The sequence below is a fragment of the Panthera pardus genome, unplaced genomic scaffold (assembly GCF_024362965.1).
Source record: "Panthera pardus isolate Hobbes unplaced genomic scaffold, ASM2436296v1 HiC_scaffold_17, whole genome shotgun sequence".
Taxonomy (NCBI): domain Eukaryota; kingdom Metazoa; phylum Chordata; class Mammalia; order Carnivora; family Felidae; genus Panthera; species Panthera pardus.
The window spans coordinates 88,708,755-88,731,289 of record NW_026526732.1 but is presented as its reverse complement, the minus strand read 5'-3'; the positions used below and the strand labels follow the sequence as shown (position 1 = coordinate 88,731,289).

The 22,535-nt window shown below is 34.0% G+C and overlaps 1 protein-coding gene across 5 annotated transcripts in view; it reads left to right on the top strand.

Annotated features, from left to right (window-relative positions):
- The window catches only part of ADGRB3 (adhesion G protein-coupled receptor B3), a 721,030-nt gene that overhangs the window by 633,351 nt on the left and 65,144 nt on the right, over positions 1-22,535 (top strand). For all 5 annotated transcript variants that reach the window (XM_053904766.1, XM_019417654.2, XM_019417653.2 and 2 more), the window contains 2 exons: positions 18,786-18,936; positions 21,447-21,516. In XM_053904766.1, coding sequence (XP_053760741.1) covers positions 18,786-18,936; positions 21,447-21,516 — 221 coding nt within the window. The remainder of the gene's footprint in view (positions 1-18,785; positions 18,937-21,446; positions 21,517-22,535) is intronic.

The window sequence follows — 22,535 nt, the reverse complement described above, 5'->3', positions numbered from 1 at the left end:
GCATCGGAATCTTGATTTCAGCTCAGGTCATGATCTCATGGTTGTGAGATCAAGCTCCACATCAGGCTCTGTGCTGGGTGTGGAGACTGCTTGGGATTCTCTGTCTCTCACTCCCTCTGCCTCTCTCTCTCACACAAATAAAATAAAATGTAATTTAAAAAAATATGAAGCCCAGGAACCTGGGCCTGCACCAGCTACAAAGGCAGGAAGGAGCAAGGTGAGAATTTTGTTTAATGAGAAGTTTTTTAGATGTCTAGGATCTGTTCCAGTATAATAATTTTAGATGATATTGGTCATTTCCAACTCAGATAGATCCACTAAGACCATTTGGTGTGAAGGAAACTAAATGAGAAATGGAATAAATCAAAAGACATGACTTTGGTTTCTTGCTGTGCTCCTGCTGTGTGACCTTGGGAAAGTCTGAATTTCACTGGGCATGTTTTGTTCATGCATAAAATAAAAAATATAGTAATTATACCTACTTTTCCTGTTATGTATAAAGATCAAGTGAGATAGCAAGTATTAAAGTTCTATGTAAAACTTACCATACTTCACAGATACCATTTATTGCTAAGTGAAGGGGGTTTAGTGGAGTTGAGGATTATATGGTTCAGAGACTATTAAATGAAGTGTGAATATTTGGACTCATTTCAGAGCTTGGAAAATAAGTATAATTTATTCCAGTTGGTTCACAGGTCACATTTATTTAAACACAGTATATAATATTTTGTCAAAAGAGCATAATAATATATCTGTCTTTTATGTATTGATACCAAATGTAACATTTAGGCTTAATTTTGGCTCTGAACTATGGAAAAAAAAAACAATATTTTAATTTTTTAATGCTTATTTGTCTTGAGAGAGAGAGAGAGAGAGACAGAGTGTGAGCAAGGGAGGGAAAGAGGGGAGGGGGGGACACAGAATCTGAAGCAGGCTCCAGGCTCTGAGCTGTCTGCACAGAGCCTGACATGGGGCTCGAACCCACGAAGCACAAGATCATGACCCAAGACAAAGTCAGACACTCAACCAACTGAGCCAACCAGGTGCCCCAACAAGATTTTAAAAATGGTAAAATCTTATTTCTTGCTCACCTAAGTGTAGGCAACTCCCTGGTCGTTAGGGACCCTGACTTTTTTCTGCTGAACTAAACTTGCAGTTTCCACCTCATGTCTGAGATGGCTGTTCCAGCTCCAGCCATCATGTAAACGTTCCATCTCATAACAAACAGGAAAAAGGGAAACATGAAAAAGACACTTTTCAAAGTTTTCCATACTATTCTTGTTAATCTTCTCTTGGTAATAATTTAATCATATGACCTTAAAAGAAAGGATGGGAAATTCAGTTTTTATTCTGGGTCCCCACGTGCCCAGATATTACTTTTTTTTTTTAAGGTTGTGTTCTGTGGGCAAGGAGCAAGCGAGTATTGAGCAATCTAGGCGTCTCTACAACAATGATGAAGAATTTCTCATACTTAATTACATGAAGCAATAGCATGTATATTCAGATCAAAACCTCCTTTGAAATTATTACTAACAGAGCTATTTTCTTAATTTTTTCATCCAACAAATATTTACAGGATAAAATTTGCATGCTAGGTATTCCACTAGACTTAAAAAAGGAAAACAAACCTGACCCTAACCAACTTTAATCTATGAAATAAGCATAAGAGTAGGAATTTCCAACAGATAATAGGATAATATAAGAGAAAGTGATTTTGAATTCATGGAGGAAAAAAAAGATGTATTATTCTGAGATACAATCATTATGTGCTATAGTCATGCATTAAATGGGATCCTAGAAACCTGAAAGAATGTGTACTCCTCTCAAAGTGCTTCATTTACTACAAGAGAGTATTTCATGCATTGAGAGGCTGTAATTGAGAACTGAACATGAATCATAATATGATTCCTTTTACAAATATACATTTGGCATATTCATATTGAACTGAATGATATAAATAAGTAGGTACTTGGAAAAGACGGATATTATTTATATAATATTAGCTTGATTTGAAATGATTCAGTTGTTTATAAAGTACTGTATTTGGTTCGTTTGAATCAAGTCGATTCTTAACAAAGCTCTCTTCCTTGCGGAATCCTGGCATTAAGACATTGTGGTCAAAGTAGGAGGACAGGTTGCTGGATGTAATTGGATTCTCTTTCTTCTCTTTTTCTTGCTCCAATACTAGCTTTGACTACTGCCACGCCTCTCCTCAGAAGGCAAAAATGTATGGAGAAAAATAGAAAGAGGCAAGGTTGGAGGTGGGGTGAGAGGAACAGTTTTCACCCTCTTAAAATGAGGAGAATGAAATTATAGCTCTCTAGAGAAGCCTGGGAACACATTTCAACTTCTTCTCCACCCCTCCTCACCCTCTCCCCGTCAACCTTGGGCCCGGATCTTTCTTTCTCTCTCTACACTACTGTTATGCTTGTGGGTAAGAATGGAGGGAGTTTCTCAGCTCATCCACATTACTTTAAACTGTATAATTTAAAGTCATGTTATAAGAATAGAAGACTATACTTAAAATATTTGGTAAAATCTATTTTGGACATAATGGTCTTTGGGATTTTGCTTCTATTTTCCTCTTGACACTTTTTTCTGTTTTGGTTGTAATAAAAATTTTACATATGATAAGAGGAAATGGTATAAAGCATGACATGTTGTACTAAACCAAAGGAGCTTAATAATAAAGCTTGGGATCAACCAAGAAACCATGTGATCCAGCTGTCAGCGTTTCTAAACAAAGTTTGAGGTCTCAATTAGACTCTGGATTTAAAAGTGAATTATACTAATAAAATTTAGTTCTATTTTATATTGATAAAATAAATTTCAGGAATCTTTTATTAAAAATAAATAAAGTCAGAGTTTAAAATATCCTTATCTTCTTGACTTTACTCATTCCAGTAATCCATTTTAAACACATTCATATGTCATAATTGCTTACAAATGTGTTTTTGTGCTTATATAATTTTTATGTTTTTGTGTAAAATGTTTAAAATTTGATTCATACAGGAATTTTTCATACACTGGGTACTCAGTAAATATTTTGACCCTAAATTCCTCAGTGACAATACCTGTTAAGACATGGTAAAGAAAAAAGATCACGTTGCATTTGACTGGACTAAGCTGTTCTTTTCCAATAAATGTTTTCCAAAAAGGTATTTATAGGAATTGCTTGTAAAAGTAATGATACTAGAAATAGTTTGTTTTGCCATCTGTCATTTTTGTCCAATCTGGATTATAGTGTTCTCACCATAGTCATCTGTCCCACCTGCTGAGAAACTGAGCATCTAGCCTGGCAGTGTTCTAAACTTTCAAAGGTAATTGTTTATTAAAAGGTAGGTAGCAGTTTGAGACACTTCTTCAGTCTTGCTTCAGAATAAGGGATTTGCTACAATGTGATTTCAGCATTTCCCAACCAATGGACTGAAATCTTGATTTGTTTTTGGAGTAGCTTCCATTGTTTCCATAGAGTGGGTTTGTCTTCTTAGGCAGAGTGTGTCATGAGTAGTCAAAGGGGGAATAAAATAGAACCATATACTAGATATCCATTACAACAAGAACCCAGAGAAAACCCCTCACAGAAAAATAGCAAAACCAGTATTTCTTTATTTTTTTCACGGGACTAGAATTTGTGATTTCCGAGGTGGATGGAGGTTTGTACTATAGGTCTCTGGTTTTGAGCTGTTAGTATGCATGATTACTCAGCTCAATGGACCCTTCAGTGCTGCCTGGAAATTCCATGTTACCAGGTTTTCCAATTCTCAACAAAAAGAATTTCCTGTGTGTTCAAATGTACCCAAACCACTGATTGCCCTCCAACATTTTTAACTTTAACAATGGACTCAACTCCTATTCCAAAGAGAATTTGGTAGCCATCATGTTACCTTCCCACCACAAAGTATGCTACCTTATCTACATTTTCACCTAATATTTGTTACTTCCTACATGTGTTAAGTCAAGAGAGGACTTTCTTCTTATCAAAGGCCAGTTCTTCTCATGTGCTTCAGGTTTTATTTTTATCAGATATCTTCTGTACTTGATGCAATTGGTTCTCTGTCCTGATTCATACTTTCTTTACTTGACTCTTAACATTTAAACATACTTTAGTATTTCTCATTGTAAAAGTAAATCTTGTACCCATATCCTTTTGTAATGATTATAAAAATACTTATGACTATGACTCATATTTATTATTTGTATATGCCAGATATATTCTAAGATCTTTCTTTCATTGTAGAGGGGAGATAGTGGTAACATCTTGCCATACTTAGCTCAGGAGCTTCACTTGATTCTTGCCAAAGGAGGTAGGACCAATAGAAGGGTGGTCTCTTCACAGAAATCTCCCTCTGTCACTAATAGCTCATGATGGAGTGAGTGAAGGCCCCATCTAGGGCCAAGAAAATAGAGAGGTCGGTGGAGTCAATACACAAAATGAGAAGCTAGCTTAAGAGAGAAGGTGAAAAGTTCATTTAAATATGCTGGGTTTGAAATATCTGGGGTTGCGTGGCTCAGAGATAAGCAATTAGGGATTTGAAAGGTAAGCACAAATGGAACTATTCAATCTCAGGATTTACATTTTTGTTTTGGAGTAGAAGTTCTTTGAGATCCTAAATTATCATGTCCAGCATCCTGTAACTCTGGCCCAGTGATCACATCTAGCACAATTCAACTGTTGTGGTTGTTCAACATTAGGTATTTCTCCTCAGGCATCTGGAGAAATCCAGAGGATAGGATCAGATGATAATCTGCCTTCTACCAGAATAACATCAAGGCCAGCATTACTCTGTTTTTGCTCCGTTCCACCCCCTGCACTGTTCATCGGTAGCTATTTGATTCTTTTTCCATAGCAGATTCTATAAAGAAGTCTACCAGTTCTAATGACATTCTAAATTAAAATATGAATGCATAGCAGAGGGCTCCATTTTCATTGCTCTTTCCAGAATTTTAGGAACTAGCTAAGACTAGATAAGTTACTATAATGGGTTGAAAATTTGCATAAATAGTCATTATTGTTTAATACTTTTTAGAGCCTAGTGAGAATTAATCGCTTTACATTTATTATATGTAATTTTAAGGTAATCCTATGTAGTACTTTCATTCTTATCGGACAGATGAAAGACTTCAAGGCTGTGAGAAGTAAATAATTTGTGTAAGGTCACACATTTGGTAACTTCCATTGCAAGGAGTCAGTCTGTGACGGTTCAAATTGCTGATTGTGAATCCTGACTGCACATTAGAATCACCTGGAGAGCTTTAGCAATTCTAATGCTCAAACTCCACCCTAGACTGATGAACAGATCAGATCTTAGGGGAGAACTCTAATAGATACACATTTTTTAGAGCTCCCCAGGTGATACCACTGTGCAACCATGGTTGAGAAATGCTAGCCTGCTTCTAAAGTCTAGGACCTTTTCATAATATGCTGCCTCTGAATCAAAACTTGTTTTCATTTCATTGAAATAATCTTGTGACACCAAGTCTAACTGTTGATTAAACTTGATAAATAGAATAATCAAATGTCTTCTTGATATTAAAGCGTTAACTTCCCTTTGCCTTTCAATTCCTCAAAGAAATATTTTGTCTAGAAACCCCAGCAACAGAGCTACAGAGTTTTGTTTGTTCTGCATCATACAAGTTTAAGGCAACTTAATGTTTCCATTGCTATTCTTCCTTTCTGAGTGACTATATATGGTGCTTAATTACACCAGAGGATATAAGTCCACTGACACTTGATTTTCTCTTCAGTTATAGAACACAGTGTAAATCAGTTCCTAGAGGTATCTTAAAGCTTTAATACATTTTAAAGTTTCTAAATTATTAGTAAAGCTTTAGTTGAACTCTTGGCCTTATTTAGCAAGTGCCTTAATTATATTTCATTTTGAATAAAATTGTTATTTTCTAAGCCTGGAGATAACAGTGTATAATGAAGCATCTGCTGTGTACGATGTACAAATGTTTGGATTCCCGAAGGACACATTTCAAAGACTCAGATTTTCCTGTTATGTGTGACAAACTTTCCAAGGTCTTCAAAATATGAACATGTTTTCTGCAAGATACATATTTTTGATATCTGTGAAACAGATTTTTATCTCTATTGACTTCTATCTAGCATTTCTTTCTTTTTAATAGTACTAGCAAATGATTGTTATTGTTTGAGGTACTCCCATTTAGCAACTATTTGTGTTTCTTCATTTATTAACTATTTCATATCATACATGACTTTATATTAGCAATTCTGTTTTTCAATTTTTTTTTAAAAAAAAGAAAGGTGGCTCAGAGAGATAATAATGTTTCCTTATCATAGTTTTGTGCCACAGTTTTTGAGCAAATATTGCAACTTTTTAATGAAAAACCAAGAGTTTTCAAGATTAAACTAAAGCCTATCATATTTCTTCTATCCATATTTTGCATTATATCCAAGAGGAAAATTTACAGGCTAAATATCGGGGTCTACGAGAGATATTTGTCAGTTGTCTACAAATGACATTGCTGTTGATCTAGCATGTCACAGCAGCTAGGGGATGAAGGGGGTTGAATGAAGTGACATTAGCAGAAAGCTCTGATTAAAGTCTTAATATAATAAAACCTTTAATTTAATTTTATGAAATGATGGAGCTTATGGTCACAATGCACACTGGTTTTAACGATCCATCTCATTGGGATTGAGGTGCTCTATCCACATAACCTCAAAGTACATTTGCACATGTGTTGATGGAATCCATGTAACCAAAACTATGCTTTTAAATGGTACATTCTTCTGTTGGTGGTGATTTGGGGAAAAAAAAGACTAATAATTTAATATGGTTTTTGTTTCTATATAATAACATCTATTTATTACCATCTATATATGGCTATTTCAAAAAGATTTGCACTGGCTTGAAATTATACTATATATATAGTATATAGTATAGTATAACCATATAAATATAAACATCAGCAAAATCAGGGCCGTTCACAGCAAAGAACAACATGTTGTAATGGAAAGAGGGCATGCTGCTTCATTTGCTTCCTGTGTATCTTCAGTTAAGTTATTTAATCTCTCTGAGCTTCTTTTCCTAATTTATAAAATATTTACCTTGAAGCACTTTTGCAAAATTGATGTTTAAGGCAGAGTAGTAACTTGATAAGTTAGTTTTTTTGTCTTCCTTTAAAACATAATCTCAAACATTTTCAGTTATGTTTGTTTTGCCAAATAAAAATCAACCCATGTATTTGACTAAGCTTTTAATTATGACCTTATTATTAACAGTATTTTTTATTGAGTGCTTACTAGATGTGAAGTTATATGTGATCTTTGTGTGCAAGCCATTTTTACCTGTTACCTTACTTCACTCTTACAGTAATTTTATTTTAAGCCTATAAAAACCACTTTTTTTGAAAAATGTGAATAGGCAGTTATTAGTGCAGCCTTTAAAAAACTGTCTTTGAGGGGCGCCTGGGTGGCTCAGTCGGTTAAGCGTCCGACTTCAGCTCAGGTCACGATCTCACAGTCCGTGAGTTCGAGCCCTGCGTCGAGCTCTGGGCTGATGGCTCAGAGCCTGGAGCCTGCTTCCAATTCTGTGTCTCCCTCTCTCTCTGCCCCTCCCCTGTTCATGCTCTGTCTCTCTCTGTCTCAAAACTAAATAAATGTTAAAAAAAAATTAAAAAAACTGTCTTTGAAATCACTGTGGTGATACACCAGAGTTTCTTCCCATGGCATCATTCACATGTAAGGAGTTACAGGTACATCTCAGACTTTTATTCTTTGGATCTTGTACATGTTTTATTCAATATAAATAGCAAGGCATATGTATTTATAATTTACTTTTTCCAGTTTTATTAATAAATAACATACATCACTGTATAAATTTAAGCCATTCAGCATAATTGGTTTACATATTTTGTGAAGTGGATTACAACAGGTTCAGCCAACATCCATCTGCTCATATAGATACAATAAAAAGAAAAGGAAACAAGAAAAAATATTTCTCTTTATGATGAGAACTCAAGATTTACTCTCAACTTTCACATATGTCATACAGTAGTGTTCACTATAGTCATCATGTTGTCTGGTTATTTATTCTAGACAAATTAGTGTGTGAGTGGAGAAAATTATCTAAATAATTCAAATAAGAATTGCTTCATATGGAAGAATGATTTGTTTGTCTAAGATTGTTAAATGTTGCAGTAATTTTGGTAATTCTTGATTTCTCCATAAATACTGTAATTAAAGTATGCAGATATTGATACTGTTTGAGAGTTTCTAAATATTCTCCTTAAGTGCTTCATCTCAAAATTCTGTTTTCCATATTTCTAGCAAAAGCAAGCTTTTCTGCATTTTATATTCCATGGAATTTTTTAATATATATCTCATCAAAAGCATTTTCTCTTTTGTTTTTTGAAATATTTACATAATTGTTGCCTACGATTGGTTATTTTTAAATGCTAACGCTCTGATTTATTTGAAGGTTGGGAATAAGGTAAACATAGTATTTTGTTCTTAGAATCCTTGAAAGTCTGCCAAATGAAAAGAATAGTTATATTTTACACTTTAAAAGGTTCATCCCAGTAATAATGTAATAATATTTTTGTAGTTGGACTTAAGGAATCGTTAAGATTTGAAATAAATTAGTAAAACAGATGTCTTTGATAAACTAAATAAGAAGTAGGAAACATAGATAAGCAAAGTTAGAAGTAAAAAATAGTATTAAAATTTATGAGAACATTATATACAACTATATAGTAAGACATTGGAAAATATAAATGAAATGGATAATTTTCTGGGAAAATATAAGTTGCCAGAATTAATTCTAGAAGACATGAATAGCTCAGTTAGACTTTTAATTAGATAGTATTCATGATATTGTAGAATTTTAGAGCTAGGGAAATCTTTAAATATCATAGAGGAAAAATCTCATAACATGTGAGAATGTTAAGGTCCAAAGTATTTGGGGCAAACTAAGAAACTTCTATTTATTAGATTTGGAAATTAGAAAGCCATGGGTGATTCCTGTAAGAAAGAAATTTAGGGGAGATGCTAGATAGACAAAAAATATGTACGTTGGTAGTAAAGAAGTTGATGGTTAGCTTAGCCCTTCAAGAAATTTGACCATGATTGGAAAGAAAGAGAACAACCCAATGAGAACCAGTGTGAATAAACCAATAAAAGAAGGCTGATTGGTTGGTTGGGTGCGTGAGTGGATAAAGATAGATTTCAACAGATTTGTAGGCTAAGAGATTATGTATATAGGAACATGGGAACTAACTAAAGGAGGAGAGTATACAGTTGACCAAATATAGGATCAAGAGTGTTTGCTATGTATCAAGCTTATATGTATAATGACCTTTAATCTTTACAACAGCCTTATGAGGTAGATGCTATTATTATGCTCATTTTTATAGTGAGGAGAGAGAGGCAAGGAGATTTTAAGTAACAAACAGTAAATGCAGCCGTGAGGGTATGAACCCACAGTGCGACTCCGGGGACCTGTCTTGGTTCTCTTATACCATCTCCTGGAAGGGGAGGGTTCTACTTTGGAAAGGAGAAAGGAATAGATGAAATTAAGGGAGAAATTTCAAAGTAAGGAGCACAGGGAATATGAAGATCTCAACAACATGGGTAGCCTGTACCTCATCAGTAATGTTGAAGGCAAGGTTATCTGATTTTAGACTAAGGAGGAAAATGAGGGGATAAAAATGATTTTGAAGATTAGACTATGGGTGTGCAAAAAATATTGTTAGAAAGCAGAGTGAGGTGGTTAAGGAAGTACACAAGACCTGGAGGTGGAAACCATGTTTTAACTCCTCCTCCTCACTGATCAATAATGAGAGATTGGACAAGTTACTTAGTCTCTCCAAACCTTCATGTGCAAAACAGGGATAGTAATCATCTGACTACATATTATTCTGTTTTATATCATTAGGAAAACCCTCTATGCTTCTTTCTTAATTTTAGACTTTTTGGACTATTTCTTTGTATTTGGTTTTTCTCTATGACTTAGAGTTGACTTATTTTGATAAATAAATAAATAAATAGATAGATAGATAGATAGATAGATAAATAAATAAATAAAATTAAGATCTGATGGGAACTGCATTTTGGGAAAGAATAACATTTATATGACATTGAGTCTCCAATTCATGTCCATAATGTATTTTCCATTTACTTATGTCTTGTTTTGTATCTTTAATTAAATGTTATAATTACCTACATGAAGCTCTTGCACATATTTGTTAAATGTTTTTGAGTTGTTTTATAGTTTATATTGTCATTACAAATAGGACCTATTCTTTTATCTGATAATCTTTCCCTAGTGATTTTGTTTTATAGGTGCAATTTCTTTTCTCAGTTTCTGAAGAACTTAGACTTTTTTGAAATTTTTATTTTTCTGTTACCTCTATTGTCTCTCCTTAGTACCCTATTTTTTCTTTTCTTGACCTTTTTTTTTCCATGTTGGAAGATTTTCTCAATTATCTGTGTGTTCATATATAAAAGCAAGGCCCTAAAAAGTGACTTGAAGTTCTATATAGACAGATGGACTTATTGAAAGGTAGATTTCACCCTGATAAAAGGAAGGAAGGAAGGAAGGAAGGAAGGAAGGAAGGAAGGAAGGAAGGAAGGAAGGAAGGAAGGTTGGGAGGGAGGAAAGAAGGAAAGAAAGGAGAAAGAAACTTAGATTTCATAGTGTGCTCCTCTTGGATGAGCCAGCAATGAAGATTCCTCCCCCTCTCTGGGGGTGAATTTTAATCTCTGACTTGGCATTCTGGGAGCAGAAGTAAAGGAAAAATGAGAGGAGAGTGCTTACTGTTTAATATTTACACTTGTATCTGCCTTGTACACCTACCTGTTAATGAGACTGATGCTTATGTTCTGAACCCAACGCATTCAATTTTCCAGAGACTTAACCTCCCTATGACAGTGCTGGACTGCATTAAGTTGGGGAGGAAACACAGAATTTCAGCTATTTTGTATATAGATTTTTCAACCAACCTCTCTCTTTTTCAGCCCCATGCAAACCTGGGTCCTCCTTCTGTTTCCAAATATTATAACCTTTTGAAGGCCTGCAGAGTGAATTGGGCCCATTACTATCAATATTTCCTTCACCACCTCCCACACTCTATAAGCACTTAGGCTACAACATTCTCTGCCACTGTAAGTCAGTTATGCCATCTTCCCTCAACATCTGAATTTGCGAACATCTTGAGTTCACTGTTGTCTACTGTCTATTCTTTATCCTGTGGCTTAAACACGTGGTCATTCTAGCATGGTTTGAGAGGGAGGAGAGATAAAGCTGTCATAATTAATTAGAATTTTGTATTACATTTTCCAATGGATATTGTTAATGTATAGAAAAATTAATTTTGTATATTGATCTCAGTGTACAGGAAATGTAATTATTCTATATTTACCTTGTATCTAGCTACTTTTTTGGTTCTTCTTATTATTTCTAATAGTTTAAAAATAGATCCTCTTGGGTTTCCTAATAAGGAGATATATTTCTTTTTATTTTTTTAGTTTTCACTTAAATTCCAGTTAACATACAAGGAGTATTAGTTTCAGGTGTACAGCTTAGTGATTCAACACTTACATACAACACCCAGTGCTCATCACAAGTGCATTACTTAATTCCGATCACCTATTTAACCCATCTCCCCACCCACTTCCCCTCTGGTAACCATCACCTTGTTCTCTATAGCTTAGAGTCTGTTTTTTGGTTTGCGTTTCTCTCTTTTTTCCCCTAAGATCATTTGTTTTGTTTCTTAAATTCCAGATATGAGTGAAATCATATGGGATTTGGCTTTCTTTGACTGATTTATTTCACTTAGTATATTACTCTCTAGCTCCATCCATATCTTTGCAAATGCCAAGATTTCGTTCTTCTTTATGGCTAATATTCCATTATGTGTCTAATGTATATATACCACATCTTCTTTATCCATTCATTAGTCAATGGATATTTGGCTGTTCCCATAATTTGGCTATTATAGATAATGCTACTATAAACATCAGGGTGCATGTATTCCTTTGAATAAGTATTTTTGTTTTCAGTAAGGAGATACATTTCTACAATGATGACAGTATTGTCTTTTCCTTTCCTATTGCTTTTTCTTGTATTGTTTTGGTGAGGACCATCTGTGCAACTTAGAATAGTAGAGGTCATGGTGGACCTACTTTTTTTTATTCATAATTGATGGGGATTCTTCTAATATTTCACTGTTAAATATGTTTTTTGTCATAAATTTTGGAGAGATAATCTTTATTAAGAATGTTCTCTATTCATAATTTGCAATAAAGATTTTTTAAGTGACAATTGGGTTTTGAATTTTAACAAGTTCTCTCCCATATTTTGATATGATCACATTTTTTTCTTTAATCTGCTAATATAATAAATACATTATATGGAGGTCACTTTTAATGTAAAATCATTCTGCATTACTGGACATACTCTTACTTGATAATGATTTATTACGCTTTTACTATACTTCTGGGTTTGATCTTTTACTTAATACTTCCTCATTTATGTAGATAAATTAAAGTGGCTTACAGTTTTCTTGTTCTTTTTGGTGTCAGTGTTATGCTAACCTTATAAAATGAATCAATCTTTTAGTATTTTTCTTTTTCCTGGAAATGTCTTATTAACTGGTGATTATATATTCCTTAAGATTGGGAGAATTTGCTTATAAATCTTTCTGAAGTTTTTGTCATTTTTGGAGGATTATTTCCTTTATTACCTTTTAATTTTATCCAAAATTATTTTTTATCTCTCATGCCAATTTTGATTGTTTTTCTAGAAGAATGTCCGTTTTATGTAGGTTTCAATTTCATGTGTACATAGTACATACTATTCTTCTATGATACTTTTAATAACTTTTTTGATTTCTAATGTTATTTGTCTCCTCTCCATCTTTTAAAAAGGTCACAATTGCCAAAGGTTTACCTATTTTATTGGCCTTTTAAATTATCCTCCGTTTTATTAACTTCAGGTTATTTAGGTTAGGTTAACTTTATTGTATGTTTTATTTACACTTTATTTCTGGTTTTGTCTGTATTACATTTCTTCTGATTTCTTTAAGTAGCCTATTAATTTTCATTTTCTATTATTTTTCTATGTAAGGCTTTAATAATCCTGAGTACTATCATAGCAAAATTTCACAAATTTTGATGTAAATATATATTGCCTAGTTTTTCAGTTCTAAATAGTTTATAATTTATGTTTTAATTTCTCTTTAATTCATGAACTATTTAAAAGCTTTTACCCCAAGAGGTACAGTATTATAATTTTTAGTTTTTGATTTATAATTTTATCATATTGCTGTTTGCAAAAAGTGCCCTGCAATAAACTTCCTCAAATTTATTTTATTTTACTTTCTTAGGAGTAGTTAACTTCTGTATTTTGTATGTTAAAGAGCTGCACATGCTCTGTTTCTTACATATAGTAATTAATCAAAGAAAGATTAATCACTTTTATTGTTATTATAATATTCCATGTTATCATTTTCTCCACTTTTCCTGTGACTCTGTGTATCTGTATATAACTGTTACTATTTATTTATTTATTTATTTATTTATTTATTTATTTATTTATTTAAATTCCAGTTAGTTAACATACAGTGTAATAGTTTCAGGTGTAGAATTTAGTGATTCATTGCTTCCATACAACACCCAGGGCTTATCACAACAGTGCTCTCCTTAATCCTCATCACCTGTTTAACCCATCATCCCACCTCCCACCTGGTAACTATCAGTTTGTTCTCTAGAGTTAAGAGGCTATTTCTTGGTTTGCCTCTCTTCCTCCACCACCAAGTTTGTTCTGTTTCTTAAATTCCACATATTAGTGAAATCACATGGTATTTGTCTTTCTCTGACTGACTTATTTCGATTAGCATAATACTCTCTAGTTCCATCCATGTCCTTGAAAATGGCAAGATTTCATTCTTTTTTATGGCTGGATACTATTCCATGGGGTGTGTGTGTGTGTGTGTGTGTGTGTGTGTGTGTGTGTGTACCCCACATCTTTCCATTAATCATATGATGGGCATTTGGGATCCAGGAATTATTGTGCTACAAGGCTTTTACCCAAATGATACAAAAATACTAATTTGAAGGGATACATGCACCCTGATATTTATAACAGCATTAATCAACAATAGCCAAATTATGGAAAGAGCCCAAATTTCCTGTGACTTTATGAAAGCTGTATGTTGTCTTTCATTATAAACCTAGTTTCACAGTTTTTCTTGTAGTTTTCTCTGTTTTTGTTTCACACACTTTGAAAAATTCTTATTAGTTTCACAGAGATGTGTTCTTTGGAAACTTCTTTATCACCTACTCCTTTTATCAGCATGAAAAGTCCTTCATCTCTTTTAATGCTTTTTTTCAATATTAACATTGTGACATCTGATTTTTGCATATTAGCATTTGCTTAATATAGTCTTTTTATCTCTTTATTCCCAGTCTTCCTGTGTCATCAGGTTTGAGCTATGTCTCTTGTAAATAAATTACTAGATTTTGATTTTTTTTTAACCAATATGAAAGTTCTTAACTTTTGGGTGCCTGGGTATATCAGTCAGTTCAGTGTTTGAGTCTTGATTTTGGCTCAGGTCATGATCCCAGGGTTGTGGGATTGAACCCTACATCGGGCTCTGTGCTGGGTGTGGAGCCTGCTTAAGATTCTCTCTCCCTGCCCCTGCCCCTCTACCCTACTCAAACGTTCTCCTTCTGAAATAAAATTTTTAAAAAAGTCCATAACTTTTAGCTAATGAATTTAAAACCTTCCCATTTCTATAATTTCGTATATGTTTGGAACTATTTTTGTTATTTTTTTTATTTATCATATTTTCTAGTTTGTTTTTGTTCTTTTTCCTGCCTTTTATTAGGCTGATAATTTTTTTCTTCTATTTTTCCTCTACTATTTTATAAATATATTATTTGTTTGTACCTCTTTGTGGTTACCTTAACATTGTTAACATACATGTTCAAGCGTATTTTTCTAACATCTCAAGTCAATTAGTATCTCTAATATTCCTGAGAACAAAAAAAGGCTTAGCATACTTTCATTTTCCCCCAATTCCTTGCAACTTTTATTTCTCTCACCTTTTAACCCTCATTACTATCATTTTGAATTTTATATACACGTGGCCATATTTTTAAAATTAAAACATATTTAAGCTTTTAAATAAACATTTTTTTTAGACTTAATGTATTTCATCACTCTCTTTGCTGCCCATTACTTCTTTTATCCTATTCCCTCCTCCTGGATTTCTTCTTTTTATTGGCTTATGTTGTCTACCAGTTCTCTCAGAGAGAATCCTGAAGTAGTAAACTTCAAGGTTCCTTTAATTATAAAAATATATTTATTTCTGCCTCTCACTTGAATAATAGTTTTGCTGGGTGTAGAAATCTATCTTCAAAGTTATTTTCCCTTATAATGCTGAAGGTATTATTCTACTTGTCTTCTTGTATCCTGGGTTGTTCACAAGGAGTCTGATGCCAACTTGATTATTTCTTTGTAAGTAATTTTTCTTTTGACTCTGACACCTTTTTAAGATTTTCTCTTTATCGTTGATCTTCACAAATTTCATCACACTGTAACTAGGGGTGTGTGTGTGTGTGTTTTATCTTCAATTTATCCTTTAGACCAGAGGATCTTTGAAGTTCTGAGAAGTTTTTCCATAATATTTCTTTAAATGCTGCCTTTCCTTGAAATTTTCTCTATTTTTTCCTTCTGAACGTAGTTTCAAACAGATGTTAGAACTGTGTGTCATCTGTGTATCTTACTCCCCTATTTCCATGTCTTCATCTCTGCTCCTTATGTGTAGCTTTGAGCTGGGGTATCCTTCTGTCTGCCATCATCTGCTCGTTTTTTAGATATTTCTCACAATCTCTACTCTACCACAGTTTATACTTCTTTTCTTTAATTTTATGAAATCTTTTCTATTATCCCTGAGGATTTGGGGTGAATAATATACATGAGGGTGACAGGTATGAACGGTGCTCAGTTTGCCAATTTAAATACCTTTTCAAGTTTTGTAATATTTGTCAGCCACACTCAGCACATGTAAAGGACCAAATTGAGATTCGGCAAGGCAGGTGTAGCAGAAGAATTGGATGATGAACTTGAGGTGCTAGTGAGTCTCAGGTTTGGAATGGCAAGCTGTCAAGACTCACTTATTGTGGGAGTCAAAAGTAGACACACAGGTGAATAAGGAGAGGCTGTAAGACTAGAGGTCATGACAGTGAGTCCAGTAGTAGGAAAATTGAACAGATGACAATATATAAATTTGCTTATAGAAAAATAGAACCAGAGTGAGATTTCTAAATGTAAAAGTCTCTAGTACTGAGGGGATCCAAGAGATGGTCACTGTGGGATATAGGTTATGTGGAAAAAGGAAATCAAGGAATCCTGAACCCTGAATATTAGAAAGGCTACTCATGTGGAAACTGAGATGACACATGTGGAAAATAGTTTATTTGAAAATTGCTATTATAAAAGTTGTATCTTAAAAAGACAGCTTATCGAATCTATCAGAAAAATCATGTGTGTCTCATGTGCAATGTCTGAGTTTATAGTAATTCATATGATGAAGAAAAATTAGCTCTCTCTTTATTTTCAGGAACATAGATTTTGTTGTACTCTTCACATAAGATTAGTTTTGTGACTTTAGACCACTTTTTCCATATATATACATTCTTTGGGTTGAGACAGCTTTCCTTTATAGAACAGTTTCTAGACATATATGAATATTCATCTCATTATAGTAGAATGCGATTGCTCATAAAAATGGGTCTTAGTTCTGTAGTTACTACACATTTTCCACGCATACTGTGGCCATATTCTTGTCTAGAGAGACATGAATTATTGAGATAAATGTCAGTAGCCCCAAATTGCATCCATTTCAATTTGTATTAGAATTAAAGTGTGTAACAGAGTCCCAAAGCAACAAACATAATATAGAAAGAGCAAATTAAAAGTCTCTGTATTGACACAGTGAGCATTTTATTATTTCTTATAAAATCTCAGTGCATCTAGTACTTAGCATTTAATATTGCAATATTTTTTACATTGTTTTATACAACCTTATATTGATAGTTTAAAATGGGGAAGGAATAATTTTGCTAGCACATACAATTGAGATGGGACCAACTGGTGGAAGGAAATGACAGGTGAATTAGAAAGTGTAACTATGGGTATTAAATGGAAGAGTTATCTTTGAAATTCAGATTGGGATTAGGAACCGTAGATCAGGAGTGAACAAAAGTAGTCAGCCTGCAGATATTTAAACCCTTACCTGGAAGAAAAGTCTCAATGTCTCAAGTATAGAAGGAATCACAGTTGGTTCAAGTGACTACATTATGCCTGAAATAGGAGTAAAGGTATGAGGAAAGGGTTCTAGAAATCCATGACTTTATCATACTGAGAATTGTCATCTTTGTGAGGATAAACATAAGTAACCTAGGATTTTTAAGTGCTACATGAAATAAGGAATCACATGCTGAAAACCAACTGGTAACACTTTAGTACTGTTTTTAAAATAATGATGACTATGGTCATAATCAGTTGATGCACTTGCTATATGCCTAGCATGGTGCTACTCAGCTTCTGTACATTATCTCTCAACATTTAAAACAACCTGGAGAGATAAGCATGGTGAAGTTCTTTTTATAGGATTAAAAGAACTGAAAAGACGAATTAACATCTGGTGAATTTCAAGAGAATAAACAAATAATAGGAATAATTTGGGCCAAAAATTTAAAAGACATTTGGCTTTAACAGTGTATTGGGTGGAGGTGGGAAGATGAGAGTTGTATTTTTATTTCTCTGTTAATGAGGTTTTTTTATGATTGTTTTTCTAGTTCTGTGTTTTGCTCTTTTCAGTTTTGGGGAATAGCAAGACAGACTGACAGAGGAAGTTTAGTTAGTTACTAAATTTAGTTTAGTTACTGATTCTGATTTATGAAGACTTGCATTTTAACAAGATTTACACAAAGACATTATACTAGTAGTGAAATAAGGAGCAGCTTCTACCAAAATTCAGCTGCTCACCTTCGCAGATGAGTCACGAGTAACTAATGGTTGGCACATTCAGAATGATTAACTTGTGTAAAGTGAAATATCTATGAAATTATGGCTGTGTACTGCCAGTGACTCGATTAACTTTTCAAAATGATTTGATTACATACAACACATTGTAATGCAATAATAAAGAACAATGTATTAAGTACTTAAAAATACTTATGTTATTTTTGCACTAGGCTATTAGCCAAATCTCATTTTATACTTTTCTACCTTGAATATCACACTTGTATAAAAGCAATTTTTCCTTTTGGATGGCTGTTGGGTTGTAATCTTAACATCAACCCAGATAAAATAACAAAGAATTATCAGATAAAATGGAAGGATCAAGAACGTAGCCAAAAGAGTTATGCAAGATGTCTGCAACTTAAATTAAACCGAATGGGACCATTCCCATAATTACATTTCAAGAAAAAAAAAATTCCAAGTAAAGTAGTAATTGTAATCTCCCTTGGGTTTTAATTTACATTCAGGCTTCTCCTTATAAAAAATTGAACATGCAAATGGAATTAGGACATATCTTTTTTTCTATCATACATATCATATGCAGCATAAAGACTGCAGGGTTTCTAATTTCTGTAAATAATTACTCTGTCACACAGGAGAGGTAGATATTTGAAATAAAAGCAATGAGTTGAAGATGAACAGTCCTCTGGAGGACACAAGATTACCCCCCACCCCCCATCCCCCCCCCACTATATTCAGTGTGAGTCTTTTCTGTTTCCACAGAGCATCTGTACAACCACCACTGCATTTTTGCACTTTTTCTTCCTGGCTTCGTTCTGTTGGGTTTTAACTGAGGCGTGGCAGTCCTATATGGCTGTGACTGGAAAAATTAGGACCCGGCTTATAAGGAAACGTTTTTTGTGCCTTGGATGGGGTAAGCATATTAATATGCCCTTTCATGCTCTTGTTGTTAAAATGACTTTGAACACATATAATGAAGCAATAGAGTGTGATTATCCCCAAGCTACTTTTTTTTTGTCCAATTTGATAAATGGAAGTGGAAATACATGAAGCTGGTTATTTTTGAACATTCTTTGGGCATTTGGAACTTTAAGAAGGAGTAAATATTGGATGACCACATAGCCATTCAGTTAAGCAGTGATGTAAGAAGAAGCCTAGGATAGCTACAGGCAGTACAGCAAAGTGTTCTCTGCTAATACATTCTGAAAATGCAAAATGTCTTACAGTGTTCAGGGCTCAAAACAGGTGCTAGTCACATATTCCCCACAAGAAAACTTTGAGAAGTCCATTCCAAGAGAGCTCAAAACAATTAAGGACTACAGCTGTCCATCACAGGAAGAAAGTCCACTTAGAGAGTGAATGAAACCTTGTGACTAGTGTGTGGGATCCTCAAAGGAAAAACAGAATTGTTGACAGACTGAGAATTAATTCGTTGTTTGCTTTTCTTTATTAGGAAAAGTTTCTGTCAAATTGCCTTACAAAATGGGCATCTTGAAGATCTGTGCATTTCATAAGGCCCATTCTAATGTTTAATTAGAATTAATTAGTTTCATTAGAATTAATTAGTTACTTTAAAGAAACTAGTTTCAGAAAACCTCAGGATTTTGTCATTTTTGCCTTTGAGTTCTGAAATACTTGAACTAAAAAAAATGGGGAATTTTGGACCAAATATACAACAGATACCTAATAGACCAGAAGACTGGAGAATAGGATGCTTGATGGAGGCTGATAAATTACAAATAAGTGGACTTATTACAATAACAGAATAATTCATACTGGAAAAAGTAGGATTAATATATTAGGGCTCTTTACACAGGCAAATGGGAGAATGTATTCTACTTGCACTTTCATAAAACTTTTGTCTGAATTTCATGACAAAGACCTTCTAAAGTTAAATTGGTACTGAATCAGGGGACACTTTTGTCATGAATCAGTGCCATAGATCCAAGAAATATAGAATGCAGGTAAGTGACTTTACCTAAGTATAAAAAGTGGCAGTTTTCAAGAATGGTAACTACCTCATTTTGTGTCATTACTAAAGATCTTGAGAGGGCTCACAGCTGGTTGCTAAGTTTACAGATAATGTTAAACTACTCTGAATAGCAAAAAAGCTAAGGCAGTGGTGCTAGACTATCAAGAATTCTGGGAGGTGGCAGATTAGTGGCATGTGAATTTCTGTACAGCAAAATGCAATGTAATCAATTTGGGGAAATAATTACCCTAAATTGTACAGGTTGAAGACTATTAATGCTTTAGCTATGACCCAGAAGAGAATTTTTTTCTAATGAACTTGATGTAGTCAGTCAACAAGTCAACTATATATATCCGTGTGTGTGTGTGTGTGTATGTGTACGGGGTGGGGGAGGCCCATATTTGTTTAAAAATATGATGTGTCCCTCTGAGATGCCCTTCATATTTTTTGTCATTAAACCTCATGAAGGAATGTGGTGTTACTTGAAAAGACTCACAGAAGAGAATAGCAGGAAGGAGGGGAAATGATAGGAAGAAAGAAGGTAGGTGGAGGGGACTCAAGAAGGTGATTAGATGATGGATTTTCAACCTGAAAAGGCAAACATCACCTTCCTGAAAAGAAGACATGACTACAATTTTTGTAAAATAATTAAACAGCATGGATTAGACTGAGCTCTGTTCACCAAAACACAGGGGCATTCCTTTGAACTTGAGTAAGGAGAGCATGATTCAGACAAACATAAACTAAAAGCTGGTAGGTCAGAATTGGCACAGGTATGCGGGCAATTGAATTCCAAAATGGACTGAGCAATGTGTGGAGTGATACCTACCGAGAAGTGCATGAAGCGAAACTGGCATATATTTTCTGACCTTCATTCAGGATTGCTAAAAGGAGCATGACCAAGAAGCCCCAAAATTAATTCCTGAGGGCCCTTAATTTGGCCCTACACTCTTGTTATTATAAGTAAATCATAAAGAAAGAATTACATGAATGCTTTACTTTTTTCTGTCTTATAATAAGTACAACTTGATATGAATCAATATGGGGCCACCTGAAATGTTCCACTTCTGTGATATTCTATCACAGCAGAACATCCATTTTTTGCCTTTCTGATTTTATAACTATAAATTTCCTTTATAACAGTGTAAACCCCTAGGGAAAAAATAACTTAAAAGATATACTAAATCTCTGTTATTAGTTTCCTTTAAACCCATGTCAAATGTGGTGGTAACCTAGCAACATTAGAGAAGTGCACTGAGTTAAAAACCCAGCTGTCGCTCTCATATTTTTGTACTTGAAAGAAATTTTGTAATGGAAACATACTTTATGAAGGAATTCATCCAAATGTAGTTGCTTCGATGTAAGCATTTTGAGTCTGTCCTAGCTTTTCTTGAGCCAGAGTGCACAGTGGTTACAGCTGAACGTGAAGTCTGACCATGTTTTTCTTGCAGGTTTACCAGCATTAGTAGTGGCCACATCAGTAGGCTTCACAAGGACGAAAGGATATGGCACTGATCACTAGTAAGTCCATCCACAGTGATAAATCATGTTTATAATTAAGTAAATCATCATCTATGCTCCATTAGTCTTGGTTGGCACTGCTGATGGCTTGCATTTTGTCACTGAGTCATTAACAATGGTAGAAATCACATTAGTGAGGAATGATATAAGGTAGCTGAAATGCGCAGAGGTTAGGAAGTAAATGGTGAAGCCCTGTTCAGAATCCTTGTTTCAATTTCACATTTCTTCATAAGGACAATGAATTTTATTTTTAAAATATTTCAATATTTACTTTGTGTGTTTAATCTCAAATGCATTTGTTTAGATCTGGATAAATCTTGATGTTTACCTTTTAGAATATGATCCTGATGTGAGCTTCTAATTTCACTGATGATAATGTATATTAGTATCAACCAAGTTGTGAAAGATCAGCTCAAGTTTTGTTGCCGCGTTAGGGTAATACTGAAACTTAAGGATCAGGGGGATCAGTAAATTACACATCAGAAAATGCCTAGGCTGTGGGAGAAATTAGAGGGAAGAAAGAGGGTGGGGTATCAGCCCATCCTTATCACAGCTGTAACACTGATAAATTCAAGAGATATTTTATAAATAAAGTTTATATTGAAATATTTAAAATTTAAAACAATGCACTTTCATATTTTATTTCATCTGCTCTCTCAAGGTGAGGAGGCAGTTGAGAAGTGGAGAAAAAGATGGGCGCATCTTCTTACAAGTATAAATTTTTAAAGTGAGATTTTCTGTTTGTCTTCAGGTTTGAGATGGGAATTAGTGCTAATTAGTCCTTCTAGTGGGCCCATCCAAATGGAGACTGTGAGAAGAGACATCATTTCAGCTGCCCAACAAAAGGACATTTCCAAAGAATTTAAAGAACTCATGTCATTAGAGCACTTGTTTTTCTTCTGCCACCTATGTTATAAACACACAAACAAGCAAAACTCCCTGATAGCGTATGTTGTAGTGTAGTGCTTACTACAGCACTATTACCTTTAAGCCATTACCTTTTACAGGAGTATGACTTT